The 13045-nt window shown below is 47.1% G+C and overlaps 1 protein-coding gene across 1 annotated transcript in view; it reads right to left on the minus strand.

Moving 5' to 3' along the window:
• Nucleotides 1-13045, minus strand: part of LOC135385248 (uncharacterized) — an 87475-nt gene that overhangs the window by 51389 nt on the left and 23041 nt on the right. Inside the window, exon 3 of the mRNA XM_064614453.1 lies at nt 12382-12690. Coding sequence (XP_064470523.1) covers nt 12382-12690 — 309 coding nt within the window. The remainder of the gene's footprint in view (nt 1-12381; nt 12691-13045) is intronic.

The raw sequence follows: 13045 nt of genomic DNA on the forward strand, positions 1-13045 counted from the left end.
AAACTCAGCAGCGGCCCCTCCGACCGTTTTCCTCAGGACGAGCCTTGCCGCCTTCGCATTTGCATTCTGGGATGATTCTGTCTACCAAATGACCGTTCACGTGACCCTCCAGACGGCACGGCGCCACTAAAGCAGACGATGCGAGCTGTAGTTGTGGAACAGCTCAAATTGCAGTATTATGTTGAACGCGTGCACTTTTATTTCTGTATGTTCGGATGTTTACTCTTCTATTAGAAGAGCAGCAACGGTGGGCAGAACGCGACAGGAGTACGCGGGACCGGAAACATCATGTGTCGCAACGGTGCCTTGCAACTTATATACGTTTCTTGATTGAGTGGTAATCAACCCTGTACCAAGAACACCGTTATTCAGATTTGTACAACAACAGAGCACTTGAAATGATTCTGTGGCACAATGTAAGGTCCCAAACGAACGATTGAAGATGTCTCGAACATACACAGGTGAATAAAACAACTGATCGTGTCTTTACGAATAAAACGTGTTCCCGTGACATTACTGCTTTACGTTCAACGAGTGCCGCAGCCGGAACGGGCACACATTACTATGCGTCGTTTCTACGATGGCGCTCACATCTTGGCAATAAATGAATTTCGAAAAGCTAAATCAGACAGAGTGCAGCGCGAGAAACAGCCTTTAGAGGATCACGTGGTGGACAGGACGTAGTAGGAATTTGGCACGGGTGACCGCTATTCGCCTGTCCAGCAGGCGGCTCGCCACCTAGCAGACCCCAACAGAAGCACTCAATGAACAGCAGACTGAACAGCAGAATGAATGTAACAGCAGACGACAGGTATACTTCGCGCTGACCCGAAACTGCCGCAACTTCCCTTCGTGTGCTATGGAGTGTCCCGGCTTACAGAACTCAAACAGCAACAGAACTGCTCAATTTCGCGGTGCAAAACTGCTGCGGAGAAGAAATTCAATGTCGGGAAGAGGAAGAGGAAAAAGATACTATCAAAGGAGCGGCGTGAACGAAAACAACGAAGACAGCAGGAAACCACGCGCGAGTAATGTTATCTGGACAATTTTTGAAGCGTGTCTCATGGAAGAAGGCATGAAGCAGAGCGATTTGTTCATCGGCAATCATTCTTTTCTGCTCCATCTTGAGGACGACGCGAGCGCCTCTATAGGTAGTTGGAGAGGCGAATAGTGTGGCTGCGCCAATCTGGAGGGAAGAGCCGCTCCTTGTGTTTCCTTCCTCCGTGACGTCAAGGAATATTTCCGCCCACACAGTGCTTCAACTGCATGAGATTTGGCCATTTTGCCAGAAACTGTAGGGGCAACGTTCGGTGCACGATATACGCAGGCCAACACTGCCGCATAGGATGTATACGACAAAGCGCGAATAGAAGTGTGCCAACTGCCATGGTCCTCACGCTGTCACAAATGGTGGATGTGCCAAGCGGCGAGCAGCCATACGAGCTGTGCGATCCGATCTGTAGCGAATGAGCGGAAGTCCTTGAACGCTGAGGTGGTCCGACCTCCGGAACTAGCACCTGAAAAGCAGAGAATAGTTTGCCCAGACTTCTACCAGGAAAGGCAAAGACCCAAAGGGAACGAAACCTCCTCGCGGAAAATGCAACCTCAAGTGACGTCTAAACGTTCTGCTATGTACGGTTTTTAGCAAGAGCCGCAAGCTCTGTGTGCTCGCGCACATCATGCCTCGTTCGCACGCTCATCAATTCCGCCGAGACTTGTTCTCTGGGCCAGAGACGGTCTGCTCGAGATTATGTGTGTGCTTTGTGTGACTGCAAATAAATGAGTTTGGTCCTTAACCTATGTCGTCACATCATTCGACATAACATGGTGTCAGAAGTGCTGGCAACTTCCAAACACTGAGCCCAAAACGGCAACAGCGACAACAACATTCCTGGACCAAGGTAACCTTCGCGTTCTTGCAGCCGACACAGCAGTTCGTACCAGGCAAGGACCCTAGGTTCGAATGAGACAAATGAAGGAATACCTATTAACTTTACGAAGCCGCTACGGAGTATATGGCTAAACCAGATGCAGTTGAGAAAGAGTTACTACTTGTGCTAGCCCAACAGCCTGGAGACACGTCGACACATTTCGGTCCCAGCCTGAGCGTCAAAAAGACTCTGTCAAGTACATCCTTGACAGTTGCGACAACAACTAGAAGTCGTTCTGGAATGTTACGCAGGCTTCCGCAATCTTCAACAAGATGATCCAGAAGCCAGGTGACGGAGCTACAGCGTCAAGCTAACCGATGTAACGCCGAGGCAAAAAATAGCGACTAGTTGGCGACAGGATCATTGAGTGTATAAAAGATACAGCACTGAAAGAACGCCTGTTTCGTGAACCGGCTATTTGTTTGGATAAACTTATCACCATGCGCACCGCAATATCGAAGCAGGAAGTAACGTCACTGAATGAGAACAACTACAACATGGCTGTGGACAAACCTTGAGCACAGCAACGTTGTCCGAAACGTCGTCAAACCAACTTACGACTGCACAAGTCCGAACAACAGAAGACTCACCAGCCACGACAGAAAACTCATTTGAGATGTGGAACGTACCACGCACCACGCAATTGCACCTAATATGTCACTACTTGCCACAACTGTAGAAATTTAGCCGCTACGCCACTGTATGTCGACAGCGCGGCCGAAACCGTCAGTGTGAACCAATAGTGTGAGTGCTGGAAATAGGGGACTGCTGCGATTACCTATATTAGGGATCCCTCACAGTACGCACCGTGAAGCGCCAATTATGGCTCGAGATGGTAACCGTCGATGAACATGCTGTGACCTTCGGCTCGACACAGGTTTGAACGGCAATATCCTTCTCAAGCCCATCATTAGCAAGTCTGATCGACAATCAGAACGGTGTCCACGTACACTGAGGAGAACCTGAAAGTAGAAAATGAGCGTACGCCCACCTGCACTATACCGTGGATGAAGTAAGGACATCACCTTCCTCACCGCTGACGTCGATGATAGGCGTATTCTGGAAAAAGCTGCATGCGATCAGCTCGATTTGACTGGTTCTGTGATGGAATTGGTTACGGACGGAACCTACGGTATTAGTGTAAAAGAACTCGACTTATGAGGATGGCCTGAATCAGCTTCTCGATGTGTTCAAGGGTATTGGAAAACTACCGGGCACCTGTAAGGTAACCATCCGACCAGGTGCTCAGCGAACGAGATAAGCTCATCGCAAGGCTCCCAGCGCTCTGGAAGTCCACGTCAACGAGGAACCTGCAATAATAGCAGCTAACGGCATAATTGCTAAAGTTACTAAACCAACAGATACTAAACCACTGTGATCGCAAGAACGAAGGGTGGATCACTACCATTTGCCTGGACCCACGAAAACTAAATGAAGCCACACAGCCTGAGCATCGTCACATTCCTACACAAGATGAGCTTTTCTCACATCTCAGTGGGAGTACGATTTTTACTATCCTTGATGCTGCAATGCCAGGTCAAGCCGTGGCAGAGGTGAAGCAAGCGTGAAGCACTCCACCTCATTCTAAAAATAAGACTCCTTTCTGGCAGCTTGAACTAGACGAATTAAGCTCATTCTTGTGGACGTTTGCGACTCCTTAGGGATGCTACAACCTCCAGAGATTGCCCTTCGGCGTAAGCGTAGTACCCGAACAATGTCAGAGACGAATGAACATCATTTTAGAAGACCAGGACTCTGGTGCCTCAAACTATTCAATTCCTGCTCGCTGCACCAAAAGCTGTAACAGCGACGCTTCCTAAACTCTGAAGACCTACCAGAAGGAAAACGAGTTGTCGCATTTGAATCGGAACTAGAGCACTGCCAGTGGTGGGCAGTATCGCAGATACATGTATCTTCGATACAATCTTTCGATACATTTTGTGTATCGGTATTAGGTATCGCGTGCCAAAAATGAGAGTATCGGAGTATCGGTATCGAAAATACATTTTTAGTGTATCGTGTATTTTAACGATACTCGATACTAAAAAAAGACGCAAATATTGAGGCTGTTCTGAGACTTAGGGTCGGCGGCGCTCGCTCAGGCGGTAGTACAAGCCAGGCCGCAGCGGCGTAGACATGTCGACCATAAATTCGTCCGAAGCTTACGTCCGCGCCCTCGCTCCATCGTCAAGGTCGCCCGGAGAGGAAGTCCTGGGCCCTGCCCTGGGACGTGCTCGTGGGCGCGCGCGTCTTCTAGTTGGTTCCAGAATAATCTCTTCCGTCTCTTTCTACTGCGGGCGCGCCGAAAACGCCTTACACAGGACCAACCTCACGGCTTCTGGAACTGCGCTGCCCGATGTCCCCCTCCTCAGTGCGAAAGAGCACGTCCACTTGACTTGAAGTGTGGATTCCGCGTCTGCCATGCGGAAAGAATAACGCCCGGCTTAGCTTGAGCACTGTAACCCGTTCTACAGCTCACAATTTACAACGGCCAACTAAGAAAATTAAGTCAGAGGCAAAGTCAGAGGCTACCGGGTAAGTACTGCAGTATAAAACGATAAAAGCAGCAGAAAAAAAGTTTCAGGTTTATTCGTAAGTAGAGTCAAGTGCTCACAGACCGGTACGCACGAAGAACATTATCTTAAAGAATTGTTTTTTGCTAGGCTGCTTATTGATGCGATCGTTTCAACGTACCCATGGCTTCAGTCTAAAGTTCTAACAAGACTAGCTGTTTAGACAGTGCAGCTTCATTAAATCCGTGCGGTCGGATACGTTCAAGCCCTGTCAGAAAAAGCGCGTTATAAAAATACACTAGAGGCTCTAGAAATAACGAATAAATGTTTTTACTTCCCTAATCATAATACCAGCTTTATTATATTGTTATTTCAGTGATGTAAACTTCGCGAATCATAACACCAGCTTTATTATATTGTGATTTCAGTAATATAAACTTCGCAATCATAACACCAGCTGTATTATATTCGAGATTTCAGTTATGTATCGAGGTATCGACGATACAGTACCGAGTATCTGTATCGAAAATAAATTTCGGTTCTCTATCTTGTATCGGTATCGGAAATGCAATTTTTGAGGGTATCGAGTATCGGCATCGAAGATACTTTTTTGAAGTATCTTGCAAAGCCCTGAGCACTGCACGGGCCTAATTTTCAGGCTCGTGCCCGGACCAGGCCCGGCCGCAACGGCCCGCCCCCGGCCCGGGCCCGACGTCTTCTACAGATTTCCAGCCCGGTCCGAGCCAGAGTCGGCCGGCCCGGGCCCAGCCCGTACCCGACTGTTTCCATGCTCAGGCCCGGTCCCAGCCCGCCTCTGCTCTATGTGTCCGCGAGGATCGGAGGCGTATTTAGATTTACTAAAGAGCACAAATGGTACCGTGGTACTGTAATGTTACACGTAAGATTTGTCTGCGCAGTGTGGTGACATGTTGCACATGCCGCAGGGTCGGAATGCGGATAATTTGGACCACCGTGGGTGGGGTTCTTTTGGCATGCGCTATGCTCTGGTCTCTGCTCTGGTCTCCCTTCAAATGCATGTATTGAAAGAGCACAGCGCAGCCAGGAAAAGGACGTAGCTAATTGGTGGAGAGTGTGGAGGTATGCTCCGTGTTTTACATGATGTGTTTCTGTGCCGGCAAGCCGCTGTGTGCTTTGCGCTTGCTTGGGAAGGCAGCGCGCTTTGGCGCATGGGCAATATGTATGTACCTCGCGGATCAAGAAACAGTCATTTCCGCTCTATTGTACATGCACCGGTGTTATTCCCCCGTCTCGAACTCCTACGCGAAAGAAATATACCAGAACACCTAACCTAACTGACCCTCGCGCCAGGCTCTCACGCGAACGAAATATGTCACAACACCTAACCTAACTGACCCTCGTGAGGGACATCCTCAGCGCGCCCGCCGCACCAAACGTCCCCAAATGTGTGGTAGTGCACGTGTGAAATCCACACCCAACACACCAAACATTCAATATGAAAAAGTGATAGTTCTCAGATGAGAATACCATGACACACCACAGCCAAAAAAAAAAAAAAAAGACATTAAAATCCAACTGTCCAGTCTCGCCAAATATGTTCGCTACATGCAGACCATGATCAGCGTTGTCAAGCCCGTACTCGACTCATTTACTTATTTCTTTAATGGCTTTTTCCCCTCTTTATAATTCGCTGGCTTGCACTGTGGCATTGAGGTGTGCTCAGTCACCCCCCCCCCCCCCAGGAGTATATCGCTCGCTAAGTGACCCCTGGTTTGCCAATCCCGAACGATGCGCAGCTAGCCAGGGCTGACGAGCTGCAAACAAGGCGTAACACGTGTCCTCTGATGCTGTTGCATTGTTCCATGAGTATCTGTTTCTCTACGTGCAGCCATAGAAGCCATCCTAATCTGTAAGTTTGAATTTCAAACACGTCTAGCGTCATTTACTTATTTCATTAATGGCTTTTTCCCCTCTTTATATATATATAAAGAACAGCCAAGGTATAGCGAAAACAAGCGAAAATACCAAATCAGACCCATCGGCAAGGCCACCAGCAAGAGGCGCGAGCGATCCTGGGTGTTGACAGTAGAGGTACGGTTGTAAACAGAAAAACTTTACAACATGGGCGTGGCTTGTGTGTGTACTAATAGGTTATTCATAATTTCAATGTAGAAAAAGCTTTCTGTTGCCCCGCTCGTGCACATATAGAGATCATCTACCACTCCAGTACATTTCCGTATCCTGCTCCTTTGCGCATGTGTCACAGTTGGGTCTGTTTATCCGTGCGTCTCTGTATCCGTACCGTGTGTCCGTGCATTGTAATACGGAGTTCGTACACTCCTTGGGTTAAACAGGAAGCCACGTTCACATCTCCGTTCTGTAAACCAAGATTAACACGAGTGAACAGATGAATACAATGATCCCATGTTGCTGGGCCCGCGAAAAAAAAGATTTCGTCATGGGACGAGCGGCCATGATGGTGTGAGTGTTAGCAGGAACCAACTGTGTACCAACGATGTCGCGTTTTGTTGCAATGGACCTATAACGGCCACTTATTAAATAAATGCAAACGTCTAATCACTAGGTATACGTATAGCTCTAGGTGAGAAATGGGCCATATGTGAGCCTTCCTAATTTCTCTATGGTCATCACGATGCGTTTCTGTTTGGAGTTGTCAAAATCTGTGATAACTATACATTTGGAATTGATATGATTCATTAAATCTGATATGCTTTATTTTTCTGTGTTCTCGTCTGGTATTGTTGACTGGGCGCGGAAAAGGGAATACAAGGCAAGCGAAGTGGGCCGGGCCAATGTAAACGTGCATGGATAACTACGCACTACTTATTATTCATACTAGTGACGTCGTCTCTGCATCTACACATGGTACGCAAGAATTTCATGCACGAGACTGCACTCCTTCAGGTTACCGGGTTCCTTTGGTAACCTAGAGGAGTGCTGTCTGCGTGAAAGTCTTGCTTACCATGTCTCAATAAATAAGCTGCTCGTACCGTTTAATATCACGCTTTGATTTACTCACTACCGACAACGTGACATCGCCTTCTTTTTGGCTTCGTGTCTTGAAGTTCAATAATTAACTTTTTAATTTGAGGATTCTGGGCAAAAACGAGATGGCAGATTAAGAGACTCTACAAGATTACGTTTACCAAATCCTGAAACCTGCACGTGCGTTAAACGTCCGTCCCCGAATTTTGATATGCAAAAGTGCCGAAACTGAAACCGCGGTGAGCGGAAATGCAGGGACTACGGCGCTCATTTCACGTCAGGGGTCCACGTGATTTGGAATGGTGGAGAAAATCGGAGTGCGTGCCGCTCAGCCACTTTCCAACCCTGATAAGCTTCCGTCGGTATGGGTGACGCGATCCTCATGCGTGCTTTTTGGGTTTCGGTTCATTTGCATACCACGGTTCGGGGATGGCTATTTTAGCGCACGTGCGTGTTTCACGATTTTTTAAACGTGGAACGGTGCCCAACGAGGACAGACTCTTAGTCTACTATCTCGCTTTAGCGCGAAATTTCAGGTAATTAGTCATCTATTAGTTGCATACTCTCTTTGGAAGCATGTCCGCCTGGCCGTAGAACTCAACTGTGAAAACAACATCTATACTGCTGACATATCGTTTTTATAAAAATTATGGTCTGTTTACGTGGCCAACCGTGCATACTTCGTCGCATGCGTTTTATCTAGTGAAGACCGTGATTGCAGGACGCACTGATGTATAAAAAAAATGCGTTGTTCCATAGAATTTTATTGGTATATTCATCTTTGTCTCAGTTGTCTTGCGACGTAAACCCCCAATTATTAAAAAATAATCTTTGTCCGGTTTTGATTTAATCTGCTTGTGTTACGTGATTAAAAGTTCATACCGACAGCCGTCTGTGTAGGAAGGAGCGGTTCTGCCACTTTTCAGGTCAACCAGTTTTGCTAGTAACCATTGCAGAAGTCCAGCGTCTACCCGACATGTCTCTCTCCACCCCAATGGCTTTGGTAAAAGTGGCCGCAAAATTCATTATTTTTGGTATGTCGCTAGTGGTATATGCGGTCCATGTCTAGTTTAGCGGCGCCACTTGATTTCAAACTCCCAATCTACATACCTGGATATAATTATGCATGGCGCATCGTAATCCATAATAATCAAGCGGCGGTCGGTTCCACTAATTCCTCCAGAGATCAGTTACTCATGTAAAGTTCGGCAGCTGCGACCATGTCCTCTCCATGAGCCGATTGCTTACCTACGATAACCTACACACACCTCGTACTCTTCCCAGTATGCTTTTCGTCTGCACTAGATCTCGACGGGTGTCATTTGTGGTATTCCTACGCATCAGCCATAGAGCCCGGTTTTCCCCTAACCTCAGGCAGGTTGGGTCAGGTTAGGTCGGTCAACATATTACACGCCCCCCCCCCCCCCCTCCCGCACGTGTTCGAAACTGTCCAGGCAGAAGACCTAGAATTACCCAGAATTCATTCAAGAGTGATATTAAACGGTTGGAGCTACTTATTTATCTACACATGGTGCACAATAATTTCGTGCCCGAGACTGCACTCCTTCAGGTTACCGGGTTCCTTTGGTAACCTGGAGGAGTGCTGTCTCGTGAGTGAAAGTCTTGCTTACCATGTCTGCTCCTACTGTTTAATATCACGCTTTGATTTACTCACTACCGACAACGTGACGTCGCCTTCTTTTTGCCTTCTTATCTTAAAGTTCAATAATTAACTTTTTAATTTGGGGATTTCGGGCAAAAACGAGATGGCAGATTGGAGAGACTCTACAATTTCACGTTTACCAAATCCTGAAGCCCGCACGTGCGTTAAATGTCCGTCCCGGAATTTTGATATGCAAATGTGCAGTAGTCCTTGTCTTGTGAACACCGTCGTAGTTTGCACCTAAATTTTTGAAGACATTCCTCGCTTGCACGCTGTGATATCCTATCGGTTTGTACGCGGCCTTGTTGATAACTGTTTCGCGCCTTCATGGCTTGGCGATAAAAGGCAGCGTTTGTTTCCGCGCAGTCTGCAGCCGGGTGTGCTAGGAGTAGGTTCTGCCCGTGTCATACCTGCAATAAAGGAGTTCGTTCCACATTCGGAGTACGTTGTTCCTCTCGGAAAGACACTACATCTGGCGACGCTAGTATGGGATTTCACTCCGAATGACCGGCGCTGACGAAGCAACCGACGGAAAGGAAGAAGCGAAGAACGTCAACGCGAACCCGACGACATAGTGCAGGTTGACTACGATAGGGCAAGTAGAACATTTTGATGAAGCTACATCGGATTGGATATCCTACGAAGAACGCTTGCTTTCGTTTCTGAAAGTTAACAAAATTGAAGATGGCAGCAAAGTGGATGCGTTCCTTAGCATCATTAGGCCCAAAACGTATTCGCTGCTAAAAACCTTACTGGCTCCGGATAAACCGTCTAACAAGACTCATGAAGTTCTGGGGTCGGATTCACAAACGCGATCGTAAGTTACGCCAAGATGCGCTAAGACGTCGTAGCCTGCGATGCGCGTACGACGGCGTCGTAAACGCAATTCACAAAACTATCGTAGTGGAGAGGGTATCTCCTTTGACGAGGAAGAGGAAGTTGCTCGCTTCCTGTCACGTGCACCTCCGACAGAAACAGCCAAAGGGTGCGAGATCATGTTTTCGCTAAGAAATGCCTCGATGTCACTTCGGGGATGGTCTCGAAGGTTCTGTGGCAAAGTGCAATGCGTTGGCGCGTATTACGGAGTCTTTGTTTGCCGTCTCCAAATCCACCGCTGCCAAATAACGCCGCCATCTTTCTCCGTAAGACTGCTCGAGAGCTCTCTTTGGCTGCAAGATTGTACTCATGGCTATGTACCAACTACCCCAAATTTCTACCTTGGTCGGGAGCTCTCGCAGGATTCCGCCGTAAGCTGCGAAGATTTTGCGACGCGCGCCCTTCGTGAATCTACACGTCGTCGTAACTTTCCCGTACGACGGAGATGCGACAGATTCCGTCGCACGAGCTCTTTGTGCATCCGACCTCTGATGACTACTTTGTGGGAGCATTTATCGCCGAAACCGTCAGTGATTGCAGAAAGGGTGAAATTCCGTAAGTGCGTCCAGGGAGAGTCTCAGACGATTGTGCAGTTCGTCGCTGAATTGAAACGGCTCCCCAAGGATTGCAAGTTTGGGGCAAACTTGGATGAAATTTTGATTTTGTTTGCGGATTGCGAAGACTTGACATTAAAAAATGTCTGTTCGCCGAAGACGAGTCTTTAACATTTAAGAAAGCAGTGGAAAAAGCATTGTCTCTTGAAATAGCTACACGAACGCCTTGAAATGCCACGAAGCTGATACGCCCCAACCTCTACACAAAGTTGATAAGGTCGACAAGGAAAAGAACCCAAGCAGCAAAATGTACTGAAAGTCGAGTGCAATAGGGGTGGACGGGTAGGTGGAAGGCCTTGAACAGACTCGTGAAACTAAAGAACATTGATAAGACACATACCGTCCACCCCTATTGCACTCAACTTTCAGTACATTGTGCTGCTTGGGAAGCGTTGCTGTTACCGATGCGGTGCGAACAATCACTCCAGTGAATCATGCAACTTCCGGAATTCTGTCTGCCACAACTGCAAAAAGAGAGGGCATATTCGACGAGTGTGCCGATCGCGAACAAAGCTAAAACCGCTGTCCGGACGACAGAATCTTCGCAGCTTGCGGGAAGATGACAACTTTTACTTGAATAATGCGGTTCTACGGATGGAAACACGCAGCAACGACCCCATGTGCGCAACGGTTGTGATCGTGAATGTTCCTGTTTTGCTCAACATTTATTACATCTTGAACGTAGCGCCACCTCATTACAGTATCTTGCAACACGTGCCACTGCAAAGAATGTACTTGGAAATGACTTCGCTGGGGACAAATGTCCCCAGCGAACTCGTGTGGACTCCACTCGAACTCGTGTGGACTCCACCCAAGAGCTCGTGACGTGCAAGTAATGCACGCATTAGTTTCATCGGGAATAGCTCCCTAGTATGTAAGGATGAAGTATAACTTTGGATAGACCTAGACCGTTATAATACTAGACTGTATTTTGGGCAGTGATTGTCCACAGAGCTCTAGAAGATGGTGCGGGGCTCCAAGTATAGAAAGCTCCCATTAATTGACATACTCCCTTTTTCTGTACGCAGCTCTCGCGCAATAGGCTTCGGTGTTTTTCTCTCCACCTCGTTAACTATCGCCTGCACTAGCCTAGTATGGAGCCTTGTTTGATTTAAAACGAAACTGCTCAAAACCATTGTGTTACTCCTGAGGCAAATTAGTGCTGTTTCTACTGCCGTTGAAAGCTTACAAGAGAATAAAAAGAACAGAGACGCAATGCTAGTTAAACTATATACTTAAACTACATTCTCGTACTTGCAAAATAATTGTAATTATTGCCGCTAAGACGTAACTCAGCTAGTACATAAACTGCAATTTCCCAGAGAAATTAGTAGTTGAGCTCCTAAAAAAGTAACAAGATACGATGGCAGAAAAATAGGCGATGTCAACTTGTTGGTGGTGAGTAAATCAAAGAGTGGTATTAAACGGTAGGAGCAACTTATTTATTTACACATGGTAGCGAGACTTTCGTGCACGGAACTCTCGTTACCATGTGTAAATAAATAAGTTGCTCCTACCGTTTAATATCACTCTTTGCTTTACTAAAAAAGTAATTAGAGCCCGTCTCTGGTATCAGCGATGAAAGTTACTTTATGCAATTATGATTGTCTCAGATACCACATCGAATGAATAAATAGTTAATTTGACGTTCTTGCTTTACTTCATACCAGCACAAAGAAGTATTCAGTACACAAGGTACGCGGTAGTGTATTCTGATCATTTCCGTGAGGAAACGTGAACATGAAAACGTTGCTAAAATCTCCCTACAACACCCACATGCATAGATATTTTATTCTTACTGCTGACTGCTGTCCTCGGAGTAATAGCCCTGGGTGGTCCACCATGCTCGTCTCCATTTTCGTCGAGGTACCGCAGCCACACTTTTATTTCCAGTGGGGTATAAGGCTTCAAACCACTGATGACGTAGTGGTCACCAGATGGCGCAATTTCATCCTCTTTTAATTCTTCACCTTTCGGTGTCCACGTGATGATGACGCTGTACTTAGCTCCATGCCGAGTGCACGAATGATCTTCGGTGACTTGCTTCCAAGCGAGGGTGACCTGGGTGGCATCCGCGACGTACCTCAAGTTGTCGATCACTGTAGGAACTAAAAGAGGGGAGCTTGTAAATCGGAAAACTATGCAAAACGAACAGCCCGAGAGGTGCTCGCAGGGCAACTACCATCTTCAGTATCTTCGTGGAATTTACACGATTACACGCAAACGTCCATTCAAGCACAAATCAGTATCTACTTGTTGTCCCCTTCGTTGTTTCACTAAAGCATGATGTGGATAACAAGGTGGTGACATGTTTTTCCATTACCGTGGCGATGTGTCAAATAGCCCTGTTGAGCGTACTTGTGATACTTGTTTTTGTAAATAACTGAGTGTGATCGGGTAGTATGTAGCAGGACAGATAGCACTACCATAGGCAGTATAGTTGACAAGCAGGTGAAGAACAGT

Source organism: Ornithodoros turicata, chromosome 2 (assembly GCF_037126465.1).
Source record: "Ornithodoros turicata isolate Travis chromosome 2, ASM3712646v1, whole genome shotgun sequence".
Taxonomy (NCBI): Eukaryota; Metazoa; Arthropoda; class Arachnida; order Ixodida; family Argasidae; genus Ornithodoros; species Ornithodoros turicata.